This window comes from Tauraco erythrolophus, chromosome 1, assembly GCF_009769465.1.
Source record: "Tauraco erythrolophus isolate bTauEry1 chromosome 1, bTauEry1.pri, whole genome shotgun sequence".
Lineage (NCBI taxonomy): Eukaryota > Metazoa > Chordata > Aves > Musophagiformes > Musophagidae > Tauraco > Tauraco erythrolophus.
Window position 1 is genome coordinate 134,755,971 of NC_141465.1, and position 24,300 is coordinate 134,780,270.

The 24,300-nt window shown below is 46.9% G+C and overlaps 1 protein-coding gene across 1 annotated transcript; it reads left to right on the top strand.

The window, feature by feature from the left end:
- WNT11 (Wnt family member 11) lies at positions 1 to 23,412 on the top strand. Its single transcript, XM_009992785.2, has 5 exons — positions 1 to 83; positions 9,355 to 9,590; positions 10,346 to 10,623; positions 12,043 to 12,335; positions 23,238 to 23,412. Exons 1-5 carry the CDS (start codon positions 1 to 3, stop codon positions 23,410 to 23,412), a joined length of 1,065 nt encoding a protein of 354 aa, XP_009991087.1.
- The last annotated feature ends 888 nt before the right edge of the window (positions 23,413 to 24,300 follow it).

The window sequence follows — 24,300 nt, forward strand, 5'->3', positions numbered from 1 at the left end:
ATGAAGCCGAGTCCGCGATTTTCCTTAGCTGTTTTTCTGTCTTTGATTCTGCAGACGGGGATTTGCTATGGGATAAAATGGATGTAAGTACCTGGCTATCTCGCTGCGTTTTTTAAGTCTTTGTAGGCATTGCTGGTCTCTTCCCCGTTTTTGCAACTGCTGTTTGAAGCACACCGTAAAGCCATTTAAAGAGCAGCGAGCGCTGCGTTTCTCCGGGCATTCATTGGTTTCAAGTGTGTGTACTGGGGGCTTGTGCTAACAATATGTCTCCGTCTTCTTTCCAAAATATGCACGATTTGGGCTCGCTTTTTTCTCCTCCTCATCGATACCAAAGGAAAGGCACGCACTTGAGCGCTCGCATGAGCCACTTAATGAAGTTTCTAGCGTTTGCTCCTGCCACGCTGGGAAGCTCTCCCAGCGGGACCGCTGGTCGTGCCGAGTAGGAGCTGAGAGCAGTAGTAGATAATGCCGCCAATCTCCAATCACGGGGGATGCTTGACAGATAACATGGTTTTTTTTGCAGACCTTTTAACCTTTGGATTTTGCGAAGGGTGTTAAAAACGAGGCAGGGGGCGAGGCGAGGGTGGGGGAGGAGGGTGAAGGAATACCAGGGAGTGTGGTCGAATCTGGATCGAGTTTCCTCAGAGGTAATATCCCTGCAAACAAAGTGAAAACATCGCTATCTCATTTCTTTGCTTAAGCAAGCAATCAATTAGTTGCTTACTGCAAAATAAACAAACAAGTCCCTCCAACACCCATCTGGTTTCATGTCCTTGATGAGTGATCTGTCTTTCCTCCTCGGGTTTGAAGCTGTGCACAAAATAAATAAGAGGATGTGGGTTAGTCCCAAACAAGCATCTTCCGTGAAAGAAAAGGCTCAATATGCAATGGCATGAAGAGTCTCTGGGTCGAGGTGAGGATTTTGGGGTCAGGTAGGGAAATTAAGACAAGAGGTTCCTGTTGTGTTCCTTCTTCTGTGCTATGTCTATTCCCATTCCGCTGTCCCAGTCATTGTCGTTTGAGGCTTTCCCCACACCACCTTTTACAAAGGCTTTCTTAAATTTGGACATCTTCAAGTTAGATGTCTTGTTGGAGCCAGTGTTTCCACTGCTCTGCGTGCAATCATGGCAAAGAGGACCTTCCACATGGGGATTCACCCTCTCCAAAGAGAGACATCCAACGTGAATGTCAAGAGATGTCCTCTGGAGATGCCATGGATGGCAAGGAGCTGGTTGAGACCGCACATCCACCTTTTATATGCATAAAGAAAAGCTGAGTAAATCTCTCCACAGGGTGTTTAAATGCACATCGTCAGGTGGGAGGAATAGTCACCTACTTTAGGGCATCTTTCACTTGCTGTCTCCATACTCTAAGGGCACCCTGGAAGTAGAAGAGAGTAAGGATCTAATTTACTCTTCACCATCTTGTCTTTACACCTTGTAGCAGTCACCACAGCTAAATTACGTAGCCTAGCTATTTCTGTCGGCTTCCTCGACTTCCTATGAGTATAGGCTCTCAGCTCTGCATATGTCCAGCACCTTGCACAGGATGGGCATCTCCTCTCTGCAGGACATCGAGCAACATGTCCATGGGCTGGCAGAGCCCGGACTCGCTTGCAACCTTTATTTCTATGCAGCACAGAAATAAAGCTGCTTGGTGGCACCCTGATTCAGCAGGTTGTTAATGTATAGACTCATGACTGAGTGGAGGAGCTCTCTTATGTTCTTGGCATTAGGGTTCTGCTTAAGCAAGGTGCTAATTCCCCAGTGAAGGGCTCGGGTTCCTCCAAAGGGCAGGGGCAAGATGGGCATCACAGGGAACCTGATAGCGTGGTGACAAGCCATGGACACAAAAAAAGGCTGCAAGGCAGGGCAAGGTGTCTCTTAACTTTGCTGGCAGAAGCAGCCTTTTGGTTGGTAAGTGGTTAAGCTGCGAGGGTTGCTTTTGGGGATGGGGTTGGGGGGGGAAGGCAGTTGGAGGAAAGAGGTGGTTGCTGCTCCTCCCCTTCCCAGCAGACATATCCCCCCCTATTGCAAAACAAAGCGAGTGGGGAAGATGAAAGCTGGGATTAAAGTGGCATTTGAAGCACGAACTGCGTCCAGATGTGCCGCGGGGTCTCCCCTCACACCTGCTTAAAACCCAGAGGAGACCTGCACTCCCTGTCCCAGGACACTTTGTGCAACTGGGATGCTACCAGTTGGGATTTCACAAAATTATGGGGTTTTTTTCTGTCTTCATTTTCTGTTTCTCCTCTCTTCCCCATAGTCAGTTCCCTCCCCCCTCCCCATCACTCTCTTTTCCCTGCTGCAACCATGCTGCCATCCTTGGGGCTAGGAGACCATCCTTGGAAATGGTGTGGGTAACCTCTTGGTGAACAGAGATTGATATTACCGAATAATACCTCGGAGCTGCAATCCCAGCCCCGGGCTCACGCAGGGGATCTGTACAACCAAACCCTTCCCCTTCCCTCTCGTGATCATGGATGGAGAGAGGGGGGGAAAAAAAAGGATGGGATGAAGAGGGAGGAAAGTGCTACGAGATGTTTTCGGTCGTGAGCTTGTCCAAGCGGTCTGCTCACTGCGCTGTTGTTGTAGGCACGGTGCCAGAGGCGATGCTTCAAAGAGGATTTGGGAGGGGAGGAGGAAGATAAGGAGGTGGGTTTTGCCAGCCTGAGGAAGAGGGAGCGACTGATGCGAACGGCGATAGGAAATTCAATTTCGATCCGGCGCGTGATGCAATTGCAGGGGGAGGGGGAGGAGAAAACCCACACTTTTCAGCCGTTCAGGACTTCCCTGTAACACGAATATCTCCTGTAAATTAGTAAAAGTGGGGAGAAGGTACAAGGGAGCTATTTGTTTTATTTGGCTTATTTTTATGAGTTCCGTGGTAGAGATCCCCAGCTGTTGTACATCAGCACCATGCCCTTCCCTGCTGCAGAGGCGTGCGCTGCCGAGCATGGATGGTCAGCAACTCGTAAACCTGTTCTTACTGCTGCAGAAACTTCTTATTTTGGCCTCTTCCATCCGAGTTCCAGGGAGCTGCTCGGGTGTGAAGTCAGGGTATGGATAGATCTTTGCAGGATCAGGGCTGCTGTGGAGAGGCAGCTTTTCCATTCAACGCGTATGAGCCCCTGAGTCTTGTTTTTGCATGTGGCTTTTTGCAAACCCTTTCCCATCCTTAAGGCGGGGTTTTTTTACATCACTTTGTGGTCCTCAGTGCTTGTTTCGCATCGCAGCAGCTGGAAAGCTGAGGCAGCCATTGGTTTCAATGGGAGATGCCTTAGGGCCAATGAATGTAGGAACTCTATCACCTTATCCATCTCCTTTTGCACCTCTAGCTTTCCTAGAGGGGCTTGGGTTTGGCCAAGCAGGTTGCTGAAGCAACTTTTTTGGGTAGAGCTGAAAAATAGATGAGCAGTAGAGGGAGCTGTGGCCAGAGGTGGCTGCTGCAGATGTCTGCAGATGTTGGGATGTGGCTCACAAGGCACTTCTGCCTCCCTGGGGGTTGCCATCTCCTCTGTCCAGGTGCCAAGACACAGGTTGGACTGTCCCTCTGGGTCGAGTGTCACCCTCAAAACAAGAGTGGTTGCAAAGAGGCTGGATGTGGAGTTTTTGCGTGGCTTGCAGGATCAACCCCCGACAGCAAGCAGTGGCATCAGGAATCCCATCATTTTTAGGTGGACCTTGCTCACTTTGGGAAGTCCCTGCCTGTCCCTGTTGTGGTTACCTGGACGTGTCCCATGCCCTCTGCAGCCATCCCTAGCTGAGTGCCATTCCCAGCTACGAGGTCAGCTTTGCTGCACAATTCCCGTGATTAAATCTCAGCCCTTCAAGAGCAAAAGGTGGCTCAGCCGTGCGTGTCGGTGAACCCGGGATGTCCCCCAGCTCACCGGCCTCGAGCAGCACCGCAGCCTTTCTGCAGCCAACAGAAAGCAGGGGAGAAAATGGAAATATTTTGTGCTTCCCGGCAGCTCCTACTTCTCTCCTTCAGCCAAGGGGGAGCTGGGACATCGGGGCACGGGCGCCTGCGAGGAGACCGTCTGCCTGGCAAGGAGGCTGCTAGATGAGCTGCCGTGAAAGGGCTGCAGGACGGGGATGGCGGGAGGGGAGAGGGCTGGGGGTGAGGAAGGAGGGGGGACACGATGGCTGTGGAGTTTGCTCTTCGCTCCGTAGGCAGCTCGGGAAAACTTGACAAAGCTCCACAGCCTTCCTCGGCGCTCGGTGAGCCAACTCGCCGCTGGCATCGACTTCAGTGGAGCTTGGGCTGGAAGTCAATGGCCTTGTGCCCACTACTGCCAGCGCTGGATTTGGCACCGTATCTGAAAGCAGCTCTTATTTTGAGCTTTTGCTTCAGGATTGGGTTTTTTTTCCCCCCCTCTCCTCTCCCTTTTCCTCCTCTTTCTTTCATTTTTTTTTTAACTATATAAATTCTATTTCCCTGTTTGAAAAGGCTTTGCAGAACCAGTGGAAGCACTTACCAGTCAAAGCCATGGTTTTCCCAGTGCTTGCGGTCCCCAGACCAGGACTGATGCAGGACAAGGGTGGCCAGGGGCATGAACTGCCTCTGACTACTTGGAGCTTAGACGAGGTTATCATAACAATCCCGCAAGCCTTTTCCAGTTGAAAACCTCAAAAAATGAGGCTCCTGCAGATTAAAACTCTCCAATGAGATCAAATGCAAAAAAAACCCCAACCAATCACTGCCTCTCTTTAGTTTACTGCACACTTCACCCTCCACAGATGTGTAATTTTGTCTAAATCTTTTTGTTTTGCCCAAATCCCTGGAAGATTAAGGGATTTGAGAATAGGCGTGATAAAGAGACTGCCTTCATGGAAAACAAAGCAGGCAATTTGGAGCAGAAGTTCATGGTTTCACCAACAGTTCTTTGGTCACATCACAGGAGGGAGGATGCGGAGATGCCCTCCAGAAAGAGCCCACATCGGAAAGAGAGGAGATCCTTCCACTCTTTAAGGGTTTTTTAAAGGGCACCAATGCTGCACCACTCAACTCAAGGAGTTTTTTCTCCCTTTGGCTTGACCAGGAACAGTATTCTATGCACAGTGGTCCTTCTAAAGCAAGTCATGTATGGCTTTCATTGATGTCTGCTCAGATCTGAAGGTACTTCTCCCAAGCTGCTGTTCCTATGAATAGTCTTCTGATGGAGACCAGATCTGCAGGAGTGGGCCCATACCTCTCAAAGGACCTAACACTGTAGAGCATTCATGTTTTCAAACGAATTTATTAACTGCCTGAGATAATTAAAAGAGTAAACGAAAGTCATGATCCATCCATGCATCATATTTCCTCTGCAATTACGTTTATGGTTTTCTGTCAGTATCCATTACTTCAATTGAAAGCCCTGCTATGCTGTATATAAAGCAGGAGATGTTTGGTTTGGGGCCTGTTTATTTAAAGGGATGGGTCAAATATGTATATTTTTTAAAAGAAAACAACCACCCCTCAGTTGTCCTCAGCTTTCTGGAGAATGAAGGATGGGGCAGGATAGTCAAGGGAGGAGAGCATGATGTTAGCAGGAGAAAACGTTGAAAAGTGACATTTATAGGGTGGCAGCAGGTACAATCCCCATGTGCTGCTTCTCAGCTGCAGGGTGTGAGTCCAAAGAAAGAGGTTTATCAGGGATTTTTTTCCTAGATTGAGGACTAAAGGTTGTTCTTCCCTGAGGGCTACTTTATTCAGGCTGATTGTTTCCCTTCCGAGCGCTGGTGGTCAACGGAGACTGGGTGGAGATGGGATAGAGATCCACCACTAAATTCCACCATGGACAAGACTCTTCTGGGGGAAGGTGGTTGACTTTCCACTGCCCCACAAATGGACTTTGTTCCCTGACAATGACCTTTGCATGCCATGGGCATCCCTCCCTGGTGCTGCCAGAATTTGGGAAGTAGGGAGGACTGGTGCCTTGCCACTGGGAGGGTTTAAAGCGACAAGGAGTGGAGAAGACATTTCTGAATGTATGAAAGAGACTGAGCAAACCTAGGCTGTCAGGACATGAACTAGATGACCTAATAAGCCTGTCACATTCCTGATCTGTGATTTATAAATGCACTTTACAGTCTCAGCAAGTGAGTCCAGTAACTGTGAGTTTTCTTTTCCATCTCCATTACCCTTTACTTTTTCCTCCTGATGCTTGGAGGTGTTTCCAATTATAGGTCTCACAAGCAAAGGCATGAAGTTCAGGCCTGGGAGATGTTCAGAAAACACCTTCCTGCGTCTTGCATTTTTATTCTTGGTGGGCTCCCTGGAGCTCTGCTCATTCAACAAGAAAAATTGCTTTAAACTGAAAGAGGGGAGATTTAGATTAGATATAAGGAAGAAATTTTTTACAGTGAGGGTGGTGAGGCACTGGAACAGGTTTCCCAGAGAAGTTGTGGCTGCCCCATCCCTGGAAGTGTTCAAGGCCAGGTTGGATGAGGCTTTGAGCAACCTGATGTAGTGGAGGGTGTCCCTGCCCATGGCAGAGGGGTTGGAACTAGATGGTCTTTGAGGTCCCTTCCAACCCTAACCATTCCATGATTCTATGAAACAGCCATTGCTGCCATTTACCAAGTTGTCCCCAATGGGGCCATGGTCCTTCCTCTCTTGACCATCTGGCAGATATTTTTCCCTCTTCCACAAAGCAAATTTCTTTCTTGTTGCCTTATAAATCTGCTTCTCTAATGGTGATCATTTCAGGCCATCTGTAATAACATGATCTTCTTGTATCACATCCCCTTTTTTCACAACGGGGATGAGTTTCAGTCTGAATTCAGCTCTCATCCCAACTTGTAGGTGGTTATTTCTGCTGTTCCTAACTTGTCTGTAATTGCCTAAATGTAGGCTTCCAGGTCCTTTAAAGATGCCGAAGACCTCTATACAGGATTAGAAAATGTCGTGCAAGACCTACGAGATATATGCACCCTTCTGGAGGGCCAAGTGAAACATCACAGGGCTTCTAAAATGTTGCTTGTCACCTCAGTTGGAAAACTGAGCTGATGCCCCATAGTACAGCATCTCTGAGAGACCTGGAACATTCCTCTTTTGCCTGAAGATCAGGCTGTGAAGCTCTCTCATTTCATCTGCCTCACCCTGCCTTCTTATTTTGCTGCTGGGACGTACTGTGCTGGAGTATTTATCATTTTTACTCTATTAGTGACGAACTGCTTTGGCCTCTGGCCTGATTTGCATTTCAACCCATTCCTGAGAGTTGCTGATAGGCTTTCTGGGATAAGTTTTCACTGGTTTCTCGTGCCAAGTGCTAGGAGTTGGACTCATCTCACCCAGCTCTGTGCTTATACGATCCAGATGTCTGCATCCGTGATCAGTACCTGAGTTCCCTCTGTAGTCAGAGCAGAAAATGAGCACTTCTAGGCCACAAGTCATCTTATCCTACTGCAGATCTTGAAAGCACATCAGGCTAATTACTCCCTAGGTATGGATTTTTCTTTCCGTGTGCTGAAGAAGGATCCTGATGGACCACCATGAGGTACATACCATAGAGGTTTGCAGTCAGGTGATATTTGTACTGTCTCATGCCTCTACCTTCAAGAACGTGGTATATCTGAGATACGTGAGCACCCCGAACATCAGCAACAGGTTTTGTCTCCACTAACTCAGATCCAGCACTGGTTAACATCTAAGGTAGGGTGAGTTGCCTTCTGGAGGTGCCCATCTCCAGACAGCGAGTGTTGCATGGGCAGCAGTGTGCAAGTGACAGAGAAGAACAACAGGGCAGAATTTCAGGCAATTAAATATTCCCACTTTTTCCTTTCTCTTGAAATTTGTCAGCCAGAACTTCTGTTCTCTGTATATTTAATGGACCTCTTTAAATATATGTATTTACATAGCTAGCAGAGTGGTCGTTTCCCTTCCAAGTTTGCCACTGATTATCTAGTGCCAGAAATGCCAAACTCCAGCCGCCTGGGAATTTGTCAGTGCAGAGCTACTCAACCCTAGCAAGGATTGTAGCTTTTCCCTGCTGGAACAGTGGTTTGGGTTAGCAGTTATGTGCAGCCTGGAAAGAGCTCCAACATACACAGGAGCTGGTTCAAGCCAACCTTGAGGAAGCTGGTGGAACATAGATGTGTTTTCCTGAAAACTGGAGATCAGAGCTAATACCTTGAGTCTTGGTTAGGGCTCAACCTTAGCTCCGTTTCCATCTCATTTAACTTCTGAAGGACGTGGATGTTACAGTAATAAAGTGAAACGCGCCCAGAAATATGTCTGCTAATAGGCCAAACTCACCAAGATGGCTCAGGATGAAACTGAAAGGCAACACGTTTAACAAGGAGAGAAGGAAATATGTGTTAAGGCAGTTGTGTTGCCAGGATCAGGTGCCAGTTACTGATGCAGCCAGCTAGAAAGTTATTTTATGGGAATGAATAACATTTATGACTGCCCTAAGCAGGTCATAAAGATAGAAAGAGAGTTACACACCAGGCTTCTGCTGATTGCTGTGGGTGCTTGGGAAAGAAGAGCACAGCCCTGTACCACGCATGGCATTTGCTTTTTTCTTTTTTTTTTTGCCTGGAAACGCTGACAATTGCACACTAGAAGAACGATGGGCTCTTTGGGAAGTTGTTGGTTTCTTCCATGGTAACGTACGTGCTGGTGCTAGTGGATCCCTTCTCAGTTTTGACCATGGTACTCTCTTTGCACAGACTCTCGTTGTGCTTCTGCACTACATTTTTGGGGACTGGGGAAACAGACTTATCTACGTGCAGCAGTGATGGACTTGGTGGAGGCCCTTGGCGTTAACCCTAAAGGAAAGCATCTGTTTGCAAACTTGGTGACTTTTCCCTAGGCCTTGCAAGGGATTTTTTTCTGTAATTAATTACATGACATTTAGCATAATCCTTAGAGAGTGTGTGAGACAGATGCTGAACGCAAACCACTGATAACACCAACTTTGCTTTTTTTTCTTTTTCTTTGAATACCGCGGTCTTGGAAGATCCAACTTTCTGTTATCGTGGAACTGATGGGTCGTTTTTCACTCTGTTGGGAGGTCCATCCTCTTCATTCTTCAGCGAAAACTCTTCCCATAAGGATTTACACATTCAGTCGGCTTGGCGTATGCCCCAGGAGCTTTGTCCAGGATCCCCTAGATGATGGAGAAAAATGCGCACTTCTAGAGGGTCTTTCTTCCCACCTACCTTAAACACTTACTTTAGATGAGATGAATGACTCTTAAAAGTTGTCTGTCTTTCTCACCAGCTTAAACTAAGCACTTGTTTACAGGTAGCTAAAATTAAGATGAACATTCACCATACTGGAGGTGGTGGAGGAATTAATATTGACCTGAAGATTAACTTTTTTTTTCTGGTTTTAATGCCTTTCTACATGTGCTTGTCTCCTCAGAGCTCTGTCCAAGACTCCTTCAGCTTTGGCCCTGAATCAAACCCAGCACTGCAAGCAGCTCGAAGGCTTGGTGGTTTCCCAGGTGCAGCTGTGCCGCAGCAACCTGGAGCTAATGCAGACCATCATCCAGGCAGCACGGGAAGTGATAAAGACCTGCCGTAAAACTTTCTCAGACATGCGGTGGAACTGCTCTTCCATTGAGCTGGCTCCTAACTACCTGCTGGACTTAGAGAGAGGTAAAGAGCACTGCTGGCTCAGCTGGGGACATGAGTGAGCAGAGCCACTCATGTGTGTATGTGTGCTGGGGCTGGGAAGGGTTGTGCTGCCAGGGGGGACACAGAAGGACCACATCGCCTAGTTGTCCTGTTCTCTGAGACCGTGTTCATTGTTACGATGCCAGTCATGCCCAGGAGCTCTTGAGTCCAAGACCTGGTCTCCCACAGCTCTAACAAAGCTGCCGGTTGTGTCTGCTCATCTCATTAGGAGTCATGGTGCACCTGCTCACAGCCATGGAGCTGCTGCTCAGGGCTTGCAGGCTTGTCAAGCTGCACGTGCTGTACATGGAGCTGCACAGCCAGCTCTCTTATGGGTCAGAACATCCTCATAGGCTTGTGCTGCAGCTCCACAGCCTCCCATTCCCTCCCTCAGCTCCATGCATACCAGGTCCGTTACCTGCCAGCAACCATACTCCAACACTGGGGCGAAAGGTGACAGGAGAGTCCATGTGGGGCTTCTTCACGTGCTCCAAGAGCAGATCACACCACAATGGACAAGTTCCATAAGTCCATGTGCCTCTTTGCCCTGCTGGGATGTTACCTCATGTTGAAGAGCTCACTTAGGAGATGTATTCCAAGCTGGTGATGTCATAGGAGATCTCAGCTGCATTGTGTTGGTGTGTTTGCTGCTCTGTGGGGCACAGATTGTGTAGGTCTCTTTTTGGGTAGCATTTAGCTGTCCTAGGAGGCTGAGCTGGAGTTCTTGTCTCTTCCAGGCACAAGGGAGTCAGCATTTGTGTATGCCCTTTCTGCTGCTGCCATCAGCCATACCATTGCCAGAGCCTGCACCACCGGGGACCTCCCTGGCTGTTCCTGTGGTCCCATCCCAGGTGAGACACCTGGACCTGGGTATCGATGGGGAGGATGTGCAGACAACCTCAACTATGGTCTTATCATGGGGTCCAAATTTTCAGATGCTCCCATGAAGATGAAAAAATCAGGATCACAAGCCAATAAACTGATGCATCTTCACAACAGTGAAGTAGGGAGACAGGTAACAAATCCACGAGAGTTATTGTACTTGTACAATCATCCGTAGTGGTCGGTCGCTCTGCGAGGTTCAGTGTCTCTATCAGCCAGCAAAAGGAGCAGGTTTCTCCCACATCCCTCTGAACTCCTTTGGCCTGCTGAAGACTGTGGCTGTATAACTCACATTTGGACTCAGGAGGTCCTGAATGCAATTACCAGCCCTCTATAACCATGGGTGGGATGTCTCATTGCCACCTTTTCCACAGCTGAGGATGACTCTGGCTTGCTTACCCCAGGAGGTGTGGTGGGGTTGGGTCCCGTTGTGCTCTGCCAAGGGCGAAGTGCGGAGCATTATTGTCTGCCAGACACATCCAGCAGCGGCTGCTTCCCAGCCACCCCTGCAGCCAGGAGGGATGATTTTTCCTTTTCCAACTGCTTTGCTAATGATTATCCCCATATCTGGCAGAAGCCACTTTGAACAGCTTGCGCCTATGTGGAGGGAGTAACACCACGTATGATGCTTGGGGTGCACCAAGGTGCAAATCCCCATCGCAGCCCTCTGTGCAGCTGGAGAAACGGGTGAGGGACTGTAAAGCTGACCCCTGCACCCCTCTTGGGGATGGCAGCGGTTCCCTAGGCTGGTCCAACCACCCAGCTGAGTCCTGCCAGGGTTGCCTGTGCTTGGGCGCTGGAGCAGACACGACTTGGAGCGTGTTGAGCTCGTTGGCGGCTGACTGTGTAGCTACGGGCTGAGCTCACCTTTGCAGAGCACAACCACGCTGAACTTGCCTCCCCGGGGTGTTTTTCTCTATCATTCCTTTTTTTTTTTTTTTTCTATTTTCGTAATTTCTGGAGTTTTTGTTTCAATTGCAATGGGCAAATTTTTGTTTGGAACGTAGTGTTGCCATGGCTGGTGCATTCGCCCCTTCCTGGCAGCGTCCTGCCATGTCCTACAGAAATGAGAGTAGTGCAGAACCACAGTAAAAGGCTCTTTTGGCACCATGGCCAGCAGAAAGGCAGGGTGAGGGTGCCCTGAATTCATCAGAGCCTTGACATCTCTGTTACCCAAAGCCCAAAGCTGCTGGAGGCAGAAATGGATGTTAATTACTTGTTTAAGGATTGCTTCGATTTACAGCTCCTTAGGAATTCAGAGGGGGGAAATGCAGCCCTGTGTAGATATCTGATCAAAATTCAAAATGCTCTTCTGTCTGCTGGCTGCAAAGTTGCCTTGGTGAAAGTAGTCCTGGGCTGACAGTGATCACTAAGGAGCTGTGGGATCTCATTCCCTTTGCACAGCAGCTACTTTAGAGTGACTGTGCAGAAATCAGAGCGGCAGTCATTTCCTATAGCAGTCCTTGCTAAGAAAGTGCCTTCTTTAGCAAGCTTGTGAGATGTTTAGAGGTAAGAGAAGGGCGTTTCCTAACTCCTGCATTCCTTTTTGCAGGTCTTGAAAGCCTCTCTTGAAATGAAATGTAAGTGCCATGGAGTTTCTGGGTCATGCTCTATCAAGACCTGTTGGAAAGGCCTTCAAGAGCTGCGAGACATTGCATTGGACCTCAAAAACAAGTATTTATCAGCCACCAAGGTCGTTCACCGGCCCATGGGCACACGCAAATACCTGGTGCCAAAGGATATTGATATCAGGCCGGTTAAAGAGACAGAGCTGATTTACCTGCAGAGCTCGCCCGATTTCTGCATGAAGAACGAGAAAGTGGGGTCACACGGGACCCAGGACAGGTGAGGGTTTCTGCAGCAGGTTCTGACTGCGCTCTGAGCCCCAAAGGGGGAAGGGAAAGAGGGGAACACGTATGAATAAGAGGCAAATAATTGGAGAGGTAGTCCATGCGTGCAGGTAAAGGACATCTCTAACATACGATATGGTCTGCAGATGCCCAAGCCTATTAGTGGTGGCGGTGGCCAAGAAGACACCTTTTGTGTTATACAGGCAGGCACAAGATATCTTTTGAAATCTCCTGACAGCTCACCTCTGCAGGAGCTTGTAATGATCAAGCAGCTGGTTTTTACTGTGATGAGTCTCTCTTAAGACATTTCTTGCAACCATTGCTGATGTGATGAGTTGTTTCTCTACTTTAGGGCTCATCTAAGCAGGCAAGTGTTAACCCAATTAAGACCAGTGCTCCCAAGCAGCCCGAAAAAAGCCCTGTAAATGACAAAGGGGAACTTTTAGGATTTTTCTTCCACTGCGTTTTAAAAATCGAGGTGTGTTTGTATTGCTCCTGTCTCTGCAGAGGGATTTGTTCATCCCATCAGATTCTGTGATTTAAGGTCATCATACCCAAACCTCCACTGGGCACAGTGCTGCTCCTTTCACAGGCAGTAGATATGCCTGTCTTTTGCCAGGATCTGTTTAATTCCCTCCAAGACAAATCAATTCCACATTTCAGCAGTCTGAGCATCTCTAGGTGGGCAGCAGATGCTTCGACAGCCAAATCATTGTGTATCTCCAGAATTTCCAGATTTTTTGTTAGGTGTTCACAATGGCTGGATTTCAAGCTGTTTCATTAGTTGCAGTCTGATGGCTTGGCTTTCTTCAGACAGTTCTCGTAATTCTTCTTTGCTCTTTGTGTAACTTTATGGTGGAGACTCAGGCAGTCAAGTTGCAAGATGTATGTGCCTACCCTTTTGTGGGACGTCTTTATTCTGACTCTTATTGAACGTAGTGGTCTTTCCATTGTGTATTGAGAAGCTCAATGGAGTAAAGGATTTACTGTGACAGAAATGAAGTAAATGACCCAAATGCAGAAAAGATGCATCCTCTTTGGATACCTTTTATTCATACAAAGTGTTTCAGGAGAGGACTTTAGAAGATATCCTTTGGCAATGGCCGTTTAATCCGTAACCACCAGTCTGTAGACAATATATCAACATTTAACTGGTGGAGCTGATCAGGAGATGACGACAGTTAAGTGAGACAAGTGTGTCCTTTTTGTCCTCTGATGTTTGTGACAGTTGCAGTTTTTTATCCTCCATTAGGTCCAAAACCAATGGTTGGACTCCTCTACAACAGTGTTTATCTGGTAGCTCCATGGTGAAAACACCAGGCTGATGTTCGTCGCCAGCCCAGTGTTGGAGCAGTAATTTGGAAGTGAAGATGTTTATAGGTCACTGAGGATTGTAGGGAAAAAGCATGTGTTGAACCTGGTTTCTGAGGGAAAATGTTACTTGAGTGGAAGTGATGTTTTTGTGGATTTGTATGGATTTTGACAGATTTGTGCCTTGAAAAAGACGTCTTTGTTGTGTCCTTCTGTGTTGCAACGAAAAAATTGTGGTTATTTGGAAATTAGCTTTATAGGAATTGTGTCAAATCAACGGGTTGTGTCAAAACCAAACTGAATTAATTACAGATTTGCCAAGTAAAACATTTTCCAGGTACTGAAATCCTTTTAAGAGGGAGGCATGACTCCTCCTTCATCTAATTTCATTTTACAGAAGATTTTGCCTTTTTATCCCAGCTAAAGATGAAAAATATGTCAAGGTCTTGAATGATTTTTTTTTTTTTTCTTCTGAGGATAGGAAAATGTGTGTTGCAGGCGTCTGTTTATCCCAAGCTGGGCGACAGCAGTGATTGTGAGCCTGCCAGGCGAGGGTCCGTGGGAAGTGAGATTGAGGGAGGATTTAGAGGACCGAGATACTAAGGCAGGAGGGGATGACTTTCAAAAGGAACCTGTCAAGAAATGCTCCTTATTCTCAGATGTACAAGACGGTGATGGCCATGGGAGGGGAGGAGGGTGAGATAGTGCTGTGTTGAGCTGCAGGCATCTCTCAGGCCAAGTTTTAAGGTCACGTGCAGCCACACTCATTTTCATCTTAATCCGTCTGCCAGCTCTTCAGAAGATGCCTGGTTTCTCAAAACTGGCACATGTAACACAAGCTGTGGCAGTCCCTTTTCTGCATTAAATTAGCAGAGGAAATAAGTGTAAAACGCACAGAATATGTTCGCAGATGGGTCTGCTCTTCCCGGGGGGAGCAGGGAAAAGGAGGGGAGCTTCCCTAACCTCCTCCTCCCATGGATGCTTTTTTTCCATTCTCAATTTTTCTCTGACAGAGAGGACATCTAAATGTATTTTAAATGCAGTGGCTCTGTTCCAGCCAGCCGTGGGGCTGCAGAGATAGTGGCTAATGACAGGGATGAGGGAGAAGGGACACAAAAGGGATGCTCCTAGAGAGGGGAGAGGAAAGTGTGGGTCATGCTTACTCTGCAAAGACGTAAAAATGCTCGCATGGAAATAGCCCAAACAGGTTTTTATTTTATAAGTCAAGTCCCGGAGGCATCTTAGAATTTATCCTTGTGCACATCAAAATTTTCTGGGAGGAGATCCTGCCATTTCCTACTAGGCTAATTTTTAAGGTCTTTTATGGCAAATGCAATCAAAAAGGGATTTTTAGTGGTGGTCCCTCAGTTCGTTTTCTCTCTTCTTTTCTTCCACCACCTGCCTATTCCCTCTTTGGCCTTTTTCTGGCCATGAACGTGGGTGTGGAGGTCAGCCCATGCAGTGCTGCAGTGCAGACCCCTCTCATCGTGCTCCAGGAGACCTCAGTCTGGGCATCTTCAGCATCTTTCCAACCCTACTTTCTACCTCTAAAAGGGTGCAGAGGGGAGGGGACACCATTAACAACCTTTTCCCCTGTTACTGGATTAAAAAATTCAAATTGGTGCATTTTCATTTTTAAAAATGAGTAGTTTTGCATCATATGGAGAAAAAGTCCTTTCCCCCCTCCCACTCCCCCAGGTCTGGTGCTCGCTCAGAGCACGCTGGAAGCAGGACAGAGGTTGATGGCTCAGTTGCAACACCTTGGATGTATTGAGTTTCAGCGTATGCTGTAGGGAACAATCCCACATCGGCAGGTGGGTGGAAGGGATAGTCTAATCGGTGGCTTCCATCTCTCTAATTATCCCTCGCTTTATGTGGACTTATTGTGTGTTTTTCAGGCAGGAAAGGGAATTGAATTACCTTGTAGTGGAACCGCGTGAAAATCCACTCGGAAAACGTGTGCCTGGTTACTCAAAAGCCTTTCAGAGCTCTTTGCTGAAAGGATTTCAAAGCCTTGTTTTGAACAAGCCTGAAATGTTTTCAGAGACACCTTGGCCTTTCTTAGTTTCATGTTGAAATTAGAAATGGTTTGGAAATCTGCATGCCTCCAAGCGCTTGGGGTGTATCCAGATTTCAAAGCCGGGGAGCTGAACCCAAACCTGAGATTTGAAGCCTCTTTGAAGTGCTCAAAAGATGATTAAGGAGATGAGTTTTGCAACGGGTGTCCAAAGCTCGTGCAAACAGGCTCGCCGCAACCGCAGCCCTCGTTGACTCCAGCCAAACTCCATGTGCTTATATGCCACCATCACACTTTCCTAGTCAATAAAAAACGGTCTGGATCAAAATCTAAAGAAGCTGATCTGTGGAGCAGCAGGTGGATTGTACAACTTTAAACACAATAAATTAACCACTGGGAAAAAATGTTTATGTTCCCGTTTCAGGGCTTTCTTGGACAGAAGCATCCTATAACTCATCTTTTAAAAAGGTAGTTCAGTTTCTCCTGCCTCAAAAATTAATTACCAGCTTTGAGCAAGTGATAAATAATAGTAGATTATAAAATCGAGATTTCTTTTGTGAGAAAAGAAGCAAGAGTATCAACCCAGTAGTTAAAGATACTCTACTGTGCTGTCTTTATCAGTAGGGTGCAATGTATCACATTTCAAAGGCTGTTGAAGGTCCCTTAAGGAATCCAAGGAAAGGGAAATTCTGCCATGCATGCAAAAGCCTCCAGCCCCTGAAGCCTTGCAGAGATAACTGAGCTGTTGATTACTGATTCTTCTCAGGGCAGTCTTGGAACGAAGAGAAGGCTACTCCCTTCCCTGCTGAAGGTGGAAGGAGCTCTCTCTTTACCGTGCAGAAATCAAGCTGCAACGTCAAACTGCAGCTGAGCTGGGCTGATCAGCCACCACTCCTGAGCTGACTCACTTTGGCAACGAACGCAGCCGTTCTTTGGTGGTTGCTCCTTGCTTACGTATTCTTTTGTGTGACAAAAAAAATCAGTCTTAAGTATCTCTCTAAATGTCTTAGGCTGGTATGTTTTCTTGAGTAGGTACATGCATGGAAGCGTTCAAGGCCAGGCTGGATGAGGCTTTGAGCAACCTGGTGTAGTGGAGGGTGTCCCTGCCCATGGCAGGGGGATTGGAACTAGATGATCTTTGAGGTCTTTTCCAACCCAAACCATTCCATGATTCTATGACGTTAGCTGAGCATGCATCTGCTGCTCAGTGGTGACCTCAAAGACTTAGTGGCTGGTCATTACCTCTTCAGCATCTCGGTGGTCCAAACAGTCAGGTTGACCAAAAGCTGCAAAGAAAGGATGCAGTGGTGTTCAGTGACAGCCCTTTGCTTTGATACCACTTGTTTCCTGCCTCCCCGAAAACATGCTTTGCCTTGCGTGGTTATGTGGGCAATGATGTTTCTTAGCAGAAGCACTCATGTTTAGGTGGGGGTGAGGGAAGTTATGAGTAGACAACAGCATTTGGTGTTTGGTTTTTGTGACAGCCTCGTTTAGTTTCTGTCACTCAGTGAGGGCACAAGAAGCAATATGATGAACTTTGGCTTTGACTTGGTTATAATTTGTACGATGACTTAGTAATTTTTGGAACTGTTGTCAGTTGTGCCACCCTTTTTTCATGAGTTCCAACAAATGATGAATGATGAGTAGCAAATAATTCTTCTGCGAATGTCTCAGAGGTTCAAACTGAAGGAAGGTCAGAAAAATAGCAGCTTTCTGTTCCTCCCACCTTCAGTGGAGGAACTTTCCCAGGAAAATGTGCCGGTAGCTGGTGCCCATTTTGGCAGTTGGGCCAGCTGTGTTTTTTTGGGCTTTTCAGGGGCTTTTTCTCAATTTATCCCCCGGGAAGTTTGAATCTTTCCCACTTTGAGAGATCTGGATTTGACCATACACTTTCCTGAGCAGAACTGTGTACAGTAAATTTATTGATGGAAAGAGTAATTTCACACAGTAAAATGGTGGCGAAATGAAAAAAATTCACTATCTAGTGAATTTGGGTGATAAAAAATGCAGCCAGCTTTCCTAAACATACTTAGTCCCTCTGCATCAACACGGTGTTGGAGTTAGGGAACATTCGGGTTGGGAATGACTTTCCATGGAGCCTGATCTTTTTAGGAGACAGACTGAACTGAGACCACCTGGTTTGTTACTGAAGATGTTTGTCTACTCTGGTCTTAAAAAGTTTCCCTAAACAACCTGTTTCAGGGCTTTACTATCCTCAGAGTTATGTTTTTGAATGTTATGGAGAGGGACTTTTTGCAAGGGTGTGTAGTGACAGGACACAGGGCAATGGCTTTAAACTGAAAGAGGGGAGATTTCGATGGGATCTAAGGAAGAACTTCTTCCCTCTGAGGGTGGTGAGGCACTGGCACAGGTTGCCCAGAGAAGCTGTGGCTGCCCCATCCCTGGCAGTGTTCAAGGACAGGTTGGATGAGGCTTTCAGCAACCTGGTCTAGTAGTAGGTGTCCCTGCCCATGGCAGGGAACTAAATGATCTTTAAGGTCCCTTCCAACCCAAACCATTCTGTGATTCTATGTTTTTCTTAATCAGAATTTACCTCTTTTTTGCAAATCAGACTGATCATTTCTGGTGCTTTTTTCTCTGCACATAAAGAACATTTTTTCTCTCTCCTTTTTGCATTGAACTTTAATGGATGGGAAGACAGCTTTTCTTACAAACTTCTCTAAATCTGTTCCTTCAACCTTTTCTGTTTTCTGAACTGCTCCTCTGACTCTCCTGGGAGCATTCCCACATTTATCTGGATCTTTCTCAAAGTGTGTTGCTTACTTTGCATTTTAATCCACTCTCGCAAAATGCTCTCAGCTGCTTTTGCTCCAGCGTTATCGACAAATTTTTAAGCTTGCTCTCTATTCTTCATTAATGAAAATACAGGCTGGTTCCAGGATCTCCCTTGACATCTCCTTGCTGACATGTACTATTGATAACTCTCTTTCGTAGTTGTTCAGTGTCAGTCTCTAGTTGTTCCTTGCGGATGAGAAAGCAATTTAAAAGTAGTTAAGATCCTGCCCTCAAAATCTTGAAGTTGTGCACTTTGATGTATTTTTAGCCAATATCCATTGTGTTACATACCTCCTGGGGGGATCTGAATTATTTTTTTCTCTTTCTCTTATATACTGCTGTAAGATTTGACATTACCAGAGTAAGGGGCACTAAAGAAATGACTAGGAATTTGATTTTAAAGAGAAAAAATAAATTAACTTCTTTATACAGCATGTACTGTCTTCTGGGACTTGGGGCTGCTGGAGTTCATGGAAGCAGATGGTTTCCCTGAGGTCAGAAAGGGATGAGACAAACCCACAGCCAAGATGCCCACAAGAGGATACTGAGATGGCTAGGCAGGAACATACCTTCTATCATCCCTAATGCAACAGCCCAGGTGCTGGTGATGTATGAGGAAAAGGACTACAGAAAGAGGCCAGATTTGTATTTCCCTCCCTGAACAGTGTCTCCCACAGCCATTGGGAGATGCATTGGGCCAGGCAGGCAGTTGCTGTGACCCAAAATGACTTTTCTAAAGTACTTATAAGCAGATTGCACTTATCAATAGGACTGATGGAGTGAGGTCCCAGTGGACATCTGGCCCATCCCTGGAGCTCTTGGAGAGGGTCCAGAGGAGGCCACAAAGATGATCTGAGGGCTGGAGCACCTCTCCTATGAAGACAGGCTGAGGGAGTTGGGGTTGTTCAGCCTGGAGAAGAGAAGGCTCCGGGGTGATCTTATTGCAGCCTTCCAGTACCTAAAGGGGCTACAGGAAAGCTGGAGAGGGGCTTTGGACAAGGGCATGTAGTGACATGACAAGAGGCAATGGCTTTAAACTGAAAGAGATTTAAATTAGATCTAAAGAAGAAATTCTTCCCTCTGAGGGTGGTGAGGCACTGGAACAGGTTGTCCAGAGAAGCTGTGGCTGCCCCATCCCTGGCAGTGTTCAAGGCCAGGTTGGATGAGGCTTTGGGCAACCTGGTGTAGTGGCAGGTGTCCCTGCCCATGGCAGGGGGGTTGGAACTAGATGACCTTTAAGATTCCTTACAACTCAAACCATTCTATGATTCTATGATTCTTGTGGGTGACAGTACAGAGTTGGCCCCAGTTTGGTTCTCCGATGCCAGCTGGGCAACCAAAAAAAAAAAAAATCTATCCTTATATCTGCTAATGGGACAGAAGTGAACTGGGATCCACAATGGAATTAAGTGTGACATCTGCCCAAAACTTTTAAAATGCAAATCCCCCAGGAGGTAACTGTAAGATGGTTTAGCCTCTCCATCTAGGGGAAGACTCTTAGAAGTACTGAGATGTCCTTCACCACCTCTGCTGAGGAGCCACCCCCATGATGAGGCTATTTGGGCTTAGGGGGTGACGTACCGCAATGTTTCTGCAGATGAGAGCTGGAATGGGGGAGAGTTTGGACAGGCATATGGAGTGGGATTTGTCCAGTCAGCAGGACTGACCTCCTCCCTTCTTGCATAAAGAAAGAAAAAGCACAGTGACAATGTGAAAGCCTGTTCCTGAGCCAGGACCTTGGCTGGGATTACGGCCGAAGCATCATTTTTCACCAGTCTTCCAAGTGCTTCTAGAGGTTATGATGTTGTGTTAAGATGCAATCTCCTGCCTTCGTATTTTCTCTCTGAGGCTCAGGAGGAGGGTTTTTCTCTGAGTTGCTGGAATCGTGCTGGACCAGGCCCAAAACAAATGAGATTGAACTTAACCCATCAGCAGGGAGCCTGGTGAGATCTCAGCCGTGGGCTCTGAAAGCAGATGCTCGGGGGCAGCTTCTGTGGGTAAACTCTGGTCTTCGGGATCCTTTGTCTTCCCCCATTCACTTGTTATATGTATAGATACAGCTGAGAAACTACTTCTGTTTCAGCTTGTTTAATGAAAAAAAAAAGATAATTTACCCAGGCCTGTGCTTTAAAACAGAAAACAAAATCTCTGGTTAGTGGCATTGTCAGGAAAGTTTTCTAGAAACTCATTTCCCTTCAGGATGGGGTCAAAAGCTTTATTTTGGCTCTTTAACTCATCCGTCCAGAACGCCTTTGTTCTTTTATCCAAAACTGAGGGAAGCTTGGGGATTTTTTAGTAAGATTTTGGGTTTTTTCCTTTATTTCAGGCTGGGTGGGATGGCGACAGCTATGGAAAGGTATATGTCCTAGTAGATGCACTATTTTTTTCAAACCACAGGATTGGGTGCAAGGAGTCCCCATCCCTGGATGTGTTTAAGAAAAGGGTGGATGACCTGCTTAGGCATATGGTTTAATGGGGATTAGGGACGGTTGGACTGGATGATCTCTAAGGTCTTTTCCAACCTAGAAATCTATGAAATCTATGAAATCTATGAAATCTATGAAATCTATGAAATCTATGAAAGGGAGGTTCCCATGTCCCAGTACAGCAGGTAGAATAGTTTTGCCCTCCGTTTGAATTGGGTGAATTTGACTGTCGGGTGGTTTCTTGTGTGATCTGATCTAGGTGGTCCTGTTCAGGCAGGGGGATTGGACTAGATGTTCCTTTGAGATCCCTTCCAATCCCTGACATTCTGTGATTCTGTGCTTTGTACGTTTGGCGAGCGAACATCCTCATCGGTGAACTGGAGTCAGAGTGGACCCGTATTCCTTTTCTTGGCCATTTTAACAAGCTCTCAGCACGAGGTGGCACAGATGCACTGCACATCCATCACTGTGCTTCTGCAGACTCCCTGTCCTCCCTTGATGAACCTCCAGGCAACGACCTTTCCATCCACCGGTGAAGCTGAGTAAGGTTGTCAAACACCCTCCTCTCTTCTAATGTCAACATGCCTATATTTGAACCTTTGCTCCGAATATTTAATGCATTTACTAATACATTTATGAGGAGTCACTCGGAGGTTTCCTGGTGGAGGGGCCCTGGCTCGACGGGGCAATAACAACGCCTTTGGTTCAGCGTTAGGCAAACACACCCAGTGTGGTTGCAGACTTTGGCTTCGGTAGAAGCTTTCAAAGGTTTGTAAATATTTACACACACTCCCGAATGAGGGGGAGCAGTGGGGGGGACCTTCAAACACTGAATTTGGAGAGGAATGCGAGTCAGAAATAACAAACAGGAGGCCTGCCTGAGTCAGAAAAAAATAAGGGAAGAATAAGAACAAAATCTCAACACCTCATTAATCCCGTAACTTCTCCTAAAGCATTACCTCATGAGGAATTCCTATAAATCTCATGGATTTGTTTTCATCTATTAATGGAGTGCTTAGCTCAAGAGTCCAACTCTTGCTCCTCTCTCCTTTCCCTGCCCCAAATCAGCCTTAGAACATTTCTGTCCAAATAGATTTAGGAGGGACGTCAGCAATTTCCCCCACTCTGCACGCTGCCTGTCTTACAGGGGTTTCAAGACTCCGTCAAGTTCACAGCCCCATGGTGTTGGGTGCGTCATGAGATCTGAGTGCTAGTGTCCAGCCAAACATCTGACTAAGCATGAACACTTCCACTTGTGCTATCTTTACAGCCCCTGGAGAAACGGCATCTCTAGGACATGGTTCATCTCATCCTAAAATCAATGCCTGTTGTACTGTCATGTCCAGTCACTCAACTTGGAGTATTTCAGGAGAATAAGATAGCTGTTTTTTGAGAAAAGCTGTGGATCCATGACCAATGGATGAAGGAAAGAGATTCCCCCATTCATGGGTTACTTCTGAAGACCTGAAGACCTCAAGCCAGCCACTTGCAAGAAGACAAAGCGAGGGAATCCCGCACAATGGCTGATCTATCCCAACAAGTCTGGCTTTAATTAAAAGCAGAAGCAAAACAAGCAGTCAAAATCTGCGTGATATTTGGCGACTTGTCATTCTACGCTGTGCTCCTGCCGTGCTGCCTGCTCCTGGGTCAAGACTCGGGGTGTTCTAGGACCAGCTCCCCGGCTGCTTCTGTTGTTCTGGGAGACACTTGGAGAGGAAAGCCCAGAGTCCAGCCTTGATAGTACCAATTGTGATTTCCCTGATAGGGTCAGGGCTGGATTGTGGCTGTAAGAGCCTGCTCGGGAACTTTCCTAGCCCGGGATCATTGGCACAGAGCCCGTGCAAATACTCTGTGGCTACAGGGTTCCTCCTCCATCCTTTTCAGGTTAGGTAGCGTTGGACAAACACTAGTGTTTGTTCTTTAGGGTATTGTCTTCTCCCATCTCCTTTCAGACAGCTTTGGAGCCTGCCTGGGAATACAGATTGCTAGGGACTGTGAGTTTTTTGTTTGGTGGAGGTATCATGATAGCTTTGCGCTCTGCCAGTAGGTCCTGCCTGCCCCTGGCTGACAGGCAGCACGAATGCTGCTCAGCCTGAACTGAGGGTCAGAACAGGAGTTTAATGTTATTTTGGGTGTCAGAGCAGGCGATGCAAATGCAATCCTGGGCATCAGAGCAGGTGATGTGAGTGCAGCCCTGGGACTCTCCCTGCCTGCCTTGCAGGTGTGGAAGGCTGCTTGGCTGGGTGCTCACCTTGCAGAGCTGTCAGGCCCCAGCACCATCTCGTGACACTGGTTTGGAAAAGCCTGCAGGGATTTGTGCGTGCTCACCACCTTTTCTTTCTTCCAGGCAATGCAACAAGACCTCCAACGGGAGCGACAGCTGCGACTTGATGTGCTGCGGCAGAGGCTACAACCCCTACATGGACAAAGTGGTGGAGCGATGCCACTGCAAGTACCACTGGTGCTGCTACGTGACCTGCAAAAAGTGTGAGAGGACTGTCGAGAGATATGTGTGTAAATGAAAACCCTCCTCTCTCCGCCCGGGAGCTGAGACGCCGGCGGCACCCCAGCACTATTCAGAGAAGAGAAAACATTTCCCTGACTAGACATCATTTATCTTGCAAAGACACGGACTTGAAGAAAGATGGTAGGAAGGAAAAAAAAAAAAAAAAAAGCAATCGCACCAGTAAAAATAAGACCCTTTAAAAAAAAAAAAATCACCCACGAATGCTTCCTCCCACCAATAAAATGCTCTCTGAGAAGACAAGAACTCATTTGGGATGGTATCTTATTCCAAAATATTTCCAACGGTTGCCAGTGATGTCCCACCATCAAGTGCCTTAGTGTTTTGAGAAACAAACTTTCCCCGGGGAAGAAAAGCAACTGTTGTTTGAAATTAAGGCTCGCACCTGGCTACGCCTTCTAGCACAGGTACTGAGTCTGCATTAGAATCATCCCAGAAGGGAAAATGCTGCAACTTTTCAGCAATAACTGCCTTTTTTGCCAAAGACTTAATTTTTTAGTGTGGAAGCATCCGCTCCGGATGATAAAGGTGGAAAGATTTCGGGTCAATCCCCTGAAATGAACAATTCATTCTAACCCTTCTTTTACGCAGGTCAGCGACTTCGAAGTTACTGCTGCAGAAAAAACTCTTCATGATTTTTCCAGGCTGGATTGGGGTTTCAAATTCAGCTGTGCAAGAACTCCCACGGGATCCCGGAGGGAGTGAGAATAGGGTGCCCTGAGAAGGGCTTTATGGGATCTGTGAGATTGTAGTGGAGCTGTTAGGATGAAGTAGCAAAGTGAAGTCAAAATCCAGTGGGGAAAGTCAAAAAAAAAAAAACCCAAACAGTTCCTACTCTCTTTCTCTCTTGGGTCATCTCATCATCCCTTTGGGTTTGATGCCCTTA

What these genes read in the sequence shown, in the direction of transcription:
- WNT11 (XM_009992785.2), top strand. Translation starts at nt 1, where the DNA reads ATGAAGCCGAGTCCGCGATTTTCCTTAGCTGTTTTTCTGTCTTTGATT. An exon ending in ACAGTGAAGTAGGGAGACAG is followed by an intron (nt 10,624 to 12,042) that starts GTAACAAATCCA and finishes TCCTTTTTGCAG; the next exon opens with GTCTTGAAAGCCTCTCTTGA. An exon ending in TCACACGGGACCCAGGACAG is followed by an intron (nt 12,336 to 23,237) that starts GTGAGGGTTTCT and finishes TCTTTCTTCCAG; the next exon opens with GCAATGCAACAAGACCTCCA.